The sequence below is a fragment of the Centruroides sculpturatus genome, unplaced genomic scaffold (genome assembly GCF_000671375.1).
Source record: "Centruroides sculpturatus isolate CEXI.00-Female unplaced genomic scaffold, Cexi_2.0 scaffold328, whole genome shotgun sequence".
In the NCBI taxonomy this organism is placed as follows: Eukaryota; Metazoa; Arthropoda; class Arachnida; order Scorpiones; family Buthidae; genus Centruroides; species Centruroides sculpturatus.
The window spans coordinates 218,019-226,798 of record NW_019384678.1 but is presented as its reverse complement, the minus strand read 5'-3'; the positions used below and the strand labels follow the sequence as shown (position 1 = coordinate 226,798).

Below are 8,780 nucleotides of genomic sequence, written 5' to 3'. Positions count from 1 at the left end.
GGCCTTAAGGACCGTGTTTTATGTAACGCTATGTATCCTGCCCGAGTTAACTCGGGCGAGGAACTAAAAGGGTTTTAATTAACTCTTCACATCCAGATGTCAGTGATTTGTTTTTAGAGTGAGCTTTTGCAATTCAGGGATTCCCCTTGTATTACTTTTCAATAAAATAAACTGAATTAAGTTTGAATACAAGTTTATTTTAAGCTTTTATATGAATTTCTTTCAGACATTCGAAGTAATTTATTAAGCAGCCTATTTCTTTTAATTTCTGCAAACTATTTTATGCAGTTTTAAGTTAATTTTAACTCATTGTTTTGGTTTTATGTGATTTTAGAAAATTATGGAACATATCCCTACTTTTTCAAGGCAAGTAAAGTCTTTTTTTATGCGAATTTTTTATATGTGCTTTTCTGTAGAATGTATCCATCGCATAAAACGAGACCTTACAGTATTTTAGTCCATTTTATGTCATTATATACATAATAACAAAAAATTTTATATCTTTTATATTAAGTTATTTTTAGTGATTTGCTACTAATAATTATTAATTATTTTTGTTTTAAATAAAGATTTATTTTTTACAGTTCTTCAAAACATTATAGATTCTGCAGAACAAATAATTGCATCTGAAAGTAAGTTCATTAATTAAAATTGATTTTATTTGCTGTTATTGATACAATTTTGTAAATGAGAAATTTATCAAGAGGTGTTGGTAATTTTTTAATGTAATTGTTATTTATTGTTTTAGTTCAACAAACTGTCAGATTGGAGGAAAGTGAGAATTCAAAACTTTCTGGTAGAATTAATTTATTCTAGTTCTAGTAGTAATAGTAATAATTTTTAATTTATATTTTTAAAATGTTATCTTTAATAATTACAAAATATTTATTTTCAAATTATTATAATAAAATTTAGGATAATAAAAAGCAATTAATTTTTAAAATTTTTCACATTTTTAAGTAAGTACAGAAGAAAGAGAAAAACATTTGGATACGTCACAAGAAGCAAAAAATGGTAATATTTAATGAAGTAATGAATATTAATAAAAATTTATTATAAGTGAATAATAGAAATAATTTCTTGCTATATATTCATTAAAAATATTTTTCTATAGTGATAAACTATATAATGGACTCAATAGAAAAACAAATTGTTACATCAAATAGTAAGTTCTTTTTTTTTAAATTTATTCTGAAATTTTTTGATATATTTTAAAATATTTATATAACTGAATGTAGTTGTGTATGTATTTCTTGAATAAAATGTGTATTCAGAATCTTGAAAATTAAATAAAACTTTATGGAAGAAATCACTAAATTAAATTAGCAGTTAATTTTCCATAAAACTATAAATTTATTTTAGAATTTTTACTGGGCTTGAAGAAAATATATAACACTACTTTCACATGAACCTTGAAATGTGTTCAGACTAGCATTCCAATTTGGAACACGACTGAGACATGATGTAGATGTTATTTATAGATCGAAAACATTTGTGTATACAGTAATACCTCGACTTATGCTACCCCGACTTACGCGAACTCGGAGTTATGCGATTTTCAAATCTTGTCAATGCGTCTTTTGTTTGTGCACCATGCAACTCTTGATTACTTATTCCCCCACACTAGTGTTCAGCTTAAATATTTGGACGTGTCACGCGAAATCAACGCATAGCTACAATTTATTTTGTGTTTGTTATATCTACGGAGACTTGAGAGACTCTATGTGGTGATTTCTTGCAACCGTGAACGAATCAAAAGGCGAGATAAGATTAACGAGAACATTTATTAGCTTACATACATGCGACTTGGATTTTACACAGATTGCGAAATTATACCCTGACTTGCGCGAATTCGACTTACGTGGTTATCGCTTGGTCCCACCTATTGCATAAGTTCGGGGTATTACTGTATTATATTTTATTGGAAGTTTTCTACTGGAGATATTTCAAGGTTTGTGTGAAAGTAGTGTTATAAATTTATTTTGATTAGATTATTAATGATTTATTATTATTTGTATTATTTACTCAATATCTGATCTTAATAATTGAAATGAATATACTGAATTAAAAACTAAATATTTTGAAAATAATATTTTTCAAATCACACTTATATGCTATAAATAGTTGAAAACAAGATGCTACTAGACCTAAAATTAAAATACAGTAGACCCCCCTATAATGCGGGTTCCAATAAAGTAGATTCCTATGACGCGGCGAAAAAATTGCATCAGTATTCGTACAAAGATGCTAAAAGGGACGCGTAAAACACGGTAAAATGTCATCGCAGACAAGCAGCCAAACTATTTTCCGCCGTCTAGCGCCACGCTACGGAGAGTTTAGGCGAGCTATTGTCTGTACAGTATGTAAATTAGGTACCGTAAGTCTAATACAGTACTGTAATTTTATACGTTTCTTGTGAAAGAAACATTTCTTATTTAACGGCGATTAAAATTATTTATATTAATGATGTCTCCAAAGTTCAACGAAGTTTTCACAGAAAAATAACATCTGAAATCGTGGCCATAGTTTGCTGCGCTGTTCCGCGACGAAAACAAGCTTGAGCAACGGCGATGTCGAATGGTGCACACTCGGTAAGTAATCCTACAATTTTTTGTTTATAGCTTAGTTTATACAGATTATTTCCAAAAAATATATACGTATTTTGGAAATGTTAAGTCAAATTAGTCTAGAATCAATTAATTTTATGGAAGAAAACCTTTCAAACAGCCGTAGTCCATAAACTTCACATGTGTCAAATACGTGAGCCAATCACAGCCCAAGGATTCCTACAACGCGAAATTCGTATAATGAGGAACCTATCTTCGCGTTATAGGGGTCTACTGTACAGTAATTTGAAAAAAATATAAGAATATGCATAGAAATCTAAAATTCAGACTATAATATGGTTACTGTCTATTGGTTCTTGTATATGAAATTCAGATTTCTGCCAAAACATCCACAGAAGCTAGAAATGAGATAGCTGTAATTACCTAGCACTTTAACACTTCTTCCAGCAATTATTTTCTTAAATATACAAACATTTTTGACCTTTTCAGCAGTCTTCCTCAAGTAAACAAACAGCAAGAAAAATTTATAAACATTTGTATTTTTAAGGAAATAATTGCTGGAGGAAGTGTTAAAGTGCTAAGCAATTATTGGTTAAATTTCTACACAATATTTTTTGAAAATATAAGAAATCTACATCAGTGTTTATTGACTAAATATACATTTTAGTTTATGAAATTTGAGATTTATATTTGCATCATATCATAACAGAGTTGAGATGTATATATACTGTAGTTCACTTAAAACCTCTGGATAGTTATTAGCATGCTCTACTATAGTGGCGAAGTGCTTATGTTAGGACTTTTGTCTGTCTGTCAGATGTCCACATGCACGTGCAATGACTTCACTTTCATTAACTAAGTGTTATGTTTTGTTCAATCCATTTATTGCACATGTCCACACACATGCACAATAACTACATGATTCCAAGAATTTATAAAATTTATTTTAAACAAAAGTAATATTTGATTCTCTTTTGTGGAGCATGTTATCAGATTGGCTTGACCAAGCTTGCTTATAGTTTAGAAGGTTTAGAGAGCTGCATTCCAGTTGTCTGTGCACTAATTAGCACATATAATTGGAAATTTGGTGTATATGATATAAACGGGATGCATGGAACTTACATGGCAGGTGAGTCAATTACAAGCTCTTAAGGAGAAAGTTAAAGTTGCTAGAAATTAAACTTATCAATCATTACTATATCAGCATGCAGAACATTATATACAGTGGTGCCTCATATAATGGACGCTGCGAACAACGGACTTTCAATGTTTGGCCATTACGTAACTCGAGCAACGGACTGGCTTCGAACAATGGACTTTTTGTTCAACAGTTATGAGAGGCAAACNACTACATTAAGATTATTTATTAATCAGAAGTGTTAAGTTCTGATTAATAAATAATCTTAATAGACAAAACAATTTAAGAAATAGATCAAGGAAGAAAACTATATGAAGAAAGGATTAAATTTAAATACATTTTCCATTACATAAGGGATTTTTTAGCTCCAACATATGCAATTAATTTTTCAACTAATTCTCTCCACAAAGCGAATTGTCTTTTTCTTGTAAATTTGTCGTCGAATTTTCCGCTGTTCATTTTCTTATTATTTTCTACATATGTTACTAATATTTCTTTTTGTTCTTTGCTTATTTTTTAAAATAAAATATTGGAGATTTTCATTTTGTTTCTGCGTACTATATTGCTATAAGACAACTTTTAACTGTAGCACATGTAAACTAATTCACGTTGATTTGTTTACAACTTGTTACAATTAAGTTGATTGGCCGAATCATTATAGTCGCAAACCCAGATGCATTGTAAATAATCCCATCATGCTTGACGACACATGCGACCAAGTGAGTATGACATATTCCACTTGCCTCTCAAGTTCGCTTGAAGGGTCTAACTCGAGACTACCAATTATGTGAGTCATAGTAACACAAGTGAGTTTGATGACGTCAGTTCGAGTACAACACAAAAACTTGAGACTAAGGGCCCAGAATGGTCTTGCCATCACTACTGATTCAACCGTTTGTTGTTCACGTAATCTCACTGATGCCAAGGATGTCCAACCAATTTCATCAAATGTCCATAATAGCTGAGCAGGTCTTCCACTATGATATAGAGGATGCACGTTCCATGTTCCAATTTTTGTAATATTTCCGGCAGTAAAGATCATTTCTGACATTGGGCAATGGACACTGTTGTCAGTTTTCTCCGACATATTACTTGGAGCTGAAGTTCCACTCATTTGATCAAAATTTCTACTTATTCTTGCTGTTTCCGTAGCACTCATAATTTTTACAGGGATGAGTTGCTAACCCGATGCCCAACCTTCTTTCTTTTGCATCCGCGCTCAAACACTTATTAGCTAATGAAGCCTAAAATTTTAAACATTCTACTTTATTCTATTTATATTTGTGCATATGCACAATATAAATATAAATTTTATAATACTTTTTAAGTTGTTTGACACAAATATATATGTTTTATTGGTAGCTGAATGAATGTGATAATTCTGTAACATAACTAATATTATACTATTTGTGACATTTGAGGAAACTAGTGATAAAAGAATCAAACTCTATGGAACTTGATGCCATCTTAAATGAGAGAAAGATATTGCTAGATTAAGGCAGTCAAATGCTTGAACTGTTCTATTTGAATTGCCATTGAGAGCTTCCAGAAAGATAAAAACATTTGTAGATCGAAGGGATCACCAAAGTGATCCAGATCGTAATGTGGGTAAGAGTAAATGAGGACCTTATACGAATTTTAGAGAAAAGAAAATTTTATATCGAATCCCCTTTGCATTGATACAATAAGTACTAGAGAACATAAGCTATATGCTCGTAACGATCTTACACCAATTTTGCTTCCTTATTATCACAATCACTTTCAAAGTTCGCGGGTACGGTATCAAATCGTTCACAATGGATGTTACAGATGAATTACATAGCAGATCCGCTACCGCGATAATCAATATAGGGCAGTCTCCTTTGTGAGTGGATGTCCGATTGGAGCTGCGACCACATGTAAACGAGAAATCATCCTTTGTCCGAACTAATGGGCCATTGAAAACAGGTTGACGATGTTTCCTTACCCAACCTTAGTTAGATAATTCCCCGACGAATACCGAGTCCGATGTAATCCGATTCCTTCACTTACTTTGTTCAGTCCGCTCCTTCATCTGCATATGGATCGAGCTTTACCTCCTTTGTCCTTTTTTTCCCTTGTCTTCCTTTTCGCAGTCCAGGAATCCCACAGCAGAAAGAAGACCAAGTCCCTTTTTCCTCACGGGTCGCCCTTTTTCTAACTTCCTATACGCTCCTCCCTTCACCACACACGTGGTCACCAAGGGACCAATCATGGCACTGACAAAATCCACCATAAGGTGGCGCGCAATAGAAAAATTTGAAATGAACAAACAAAGAACCCGAACCAAGGTGTAACAACTCACAGTATATAACAGAATAATAATTAAAATACACGTGCCTAGCACTATACATTTCTGTAAAAAATAAAATTTTTGTTGCCTGAATGTAGCATTGTCTTTGTCTTGTTTTAATGATCAAGTCTGTTACAATTTAGAAAAGCAGATTTCATAAAATTAAATAATTTTTTCTTAAATTTATTATTGTTCATTTATTTATAGCATAAATAAGACTACGACAACAGATAACATATTCATCTGGAAAAATTATTATTGTTTATCTTATCTCTTTACTAAAATTTTGATTTATTTATTAAACTTCTGTCTTATGAAAATTTCTTTATGAAGTCTGTAAGAATGAAAGAAATTTTTTTGTTCCTATAAATTTCATTTTATTCATTTTTAATAAATAGATTCCACATTGCTCAATATTTACAATATTAGTATAAATCACTTTTTTCTTTATTTTAAAATTTTTTAAAAATAATGTCAAAATTTTTAGTTTTAGAAAATATAATTAAGCTGGTGGACATTCGAATGATTGCAGTCACAGGTATGTAAAAATAGATTCTGTAACAATAATTGATGTTTTATTATTTAATCAGAACTTTAATAAATACATACATTTTATTGTATAGTTCTTGATGACATTATTAGTTGTGTGGAAGATCGCGCAGTTATGTCTGATGGTAAGCATAAGAATTATAATAAAATAGAAATAACTTGAGTTGGACAAAAATATAAGTTTATTTACAAATTATTGTCTCAATAATTATGTGACAAAATGCTTTTTTCAATAATATTTGTATGAAAAAGAGTACCTTAAGATGAATTAAAAATGAAATTTTAACCTGCAGCCTTGCAGACATAACAGAGGCTTCATTGGTCATTTGGTTTAGTGTCTTCCTGATTGTGGCTTTCTTAATTTTAATTACAAATAAAATGTGTTTTGTTAATTGTATAGGTTTTTATCTAACAGAGAATTAAATTAGTAAGGTTTGTAAGTGAAAGACAGGCACTGATAGTATTTGGTTTATCCGCCAGGTATTTTTTGAAATGTCTGGTGAATCAAATCTTGTGTTTTATTTGGGTCTGATTAAAGGCTTTATTAGTGCCCACAGGGGAAAAAGTAAAAACTAAACAATGATGTACACATATAAACTACAACAATGCAAACAAAATTTCATCTTGAATTTCTTTAACCCAGAGATATTTTCAATTCTGAGAATATATCAAAGCCTTTCATATCTGGACATTTTAGCATGAAAGTATCAAGAAAAAGAAAATTATCATTGATTACATTTGATTTATATATGAAGTTAGAAAGTGGATCACTTGACTCTACATAACTTTCTAGAGAGTAACTTTATTCTCTTTCATCATCAACCACTACTTATCATCATTAAATCTTTCTATTCTCTTTTCGTGAGTACAGAAAATACCCTTCATGATAAGTTATAACTTCTCTTCAAATTGTACTTATTTACTTTGATTGTTGTTTATAATTAATGTAAACTTATTTTCATTGTTCTCAGTTGATATATTTTTCTATCTGTGAAAATTGTTTGGATAACTTTGGTTGCGATCAGATGCATTATAATCTTACCCAATGAAATTAATGCAACTTGCTTATTCATTTAATGACTTTTCACTTTGCAACAGAGTTTTCAGGAATAATTAAAGTTGTTAAGCAAGGGATAACTGTATCAGATATCTTTTTAATGAAGAAATCTCAATGAACTAAACTGACTTAAATGAATTAGAGCAATTAATCAAGAAGGAACTTATACATAAACTAGATACTGTAAGGTCTCTTTTTATGCAGATTATTTTTATGCGATTTTGAAGTTGTGCGGTTTGTATTTCATTCAAAAATTTCTTGGACAAACATACATATAGGCTTGTTTAGGAAGCCCGTGTATAGGCAGTCTCCAAAAATCATGGAACGCTCAAAGCTCACTCCATTTGTTTAACTGACATATAATGTTTATGGATGTAAAGGACAGCTAGATCTACCTTAATCGCTTTAGTTCCTAGCAATATTTGATGTAAATGTAATTAAACATAAAAAATACTTAAAACTGGAAAAAGAACCGAAAGAAATGCGTTAATTTTGAAGAAAAAGCTTCAAAGTTTAACTTCCTTTGTCTCACCCTTCTGTGAAATTTAACACCGATGAGTCATTATTTACACATCTGGATGACCTTGGACACAGCTGGATTTGGATTTCCCGGGGCATTCTCATAGACGTCGCAGGAGGACAAGGGTTTAAAGTAGGGTGAACACTAGCTGGCCGTATATTTTTAAATATTTTTAAAAAATTTGGAGACAAAAAACATTCCAAAAATTCAAAAAAAAATTTCAAAAAGGCCTTAAGGACCGTGTTTTATGTAACGCTATGTATCCTGCCCGAGTTAACTCGGGCGAGGAACTAAAAGGGTTTTAATTAACTCTTCACATCCAGATGTCAGTGATTTGTTTTTAGAGTGAGCTTTTGCAATTCGGGGATTCCCCTTGTATTACTTTTCAATAAAATAAACTGAATTAAGTTTGAATACAAGTTTATTTTAAGCTTTTATATGAATTTCTTTCAGACATTCGAAGTAATTTATTAAGCAGCCTATTTCTTTTAATTTCTGCAAACTTTTTTATGCGGTTTTAAGTTAATTTTAACTCGTTGTTTTGGTTTTATGCGATTTTAGAAAATTACGGAACGTATCCCTACTTTTTCAAGGCAAGTAAAGTCTTTTTTTATGCGAATTTTTTATATGCGCTTTTC

General features: G+C 30.9%; 1 protein-coding gene across 1 annotated transcript in view; it reads left to right on the top strand.

The window, feature by feature from the left end:
- LOC111626899 (nuclease SbcCD subunit C-like) overlaps positions 1-8,780 on the top strand; it is a 159,150-nt gene that overhangs the window by 144,410 nt on the left and 5,960 nt on the right. The window contains exons 31-34 of the mRNA XM_023370419.1: positions 585-632; positions 749-796; positions 961-1,014; positions 1,115-1,165. Of these exons, the coding sequence (XP_023226187.1) occupies positions 585-632; positions 749-796; positions 961-1,014; positions 1,115-1,165 (201 nt within the window). The remainder of the gene's footprint in view (positions 1-584; positions 633-748; positions 797-960; positions 1,015-1,114; positions 1,166-8,780) is intronic.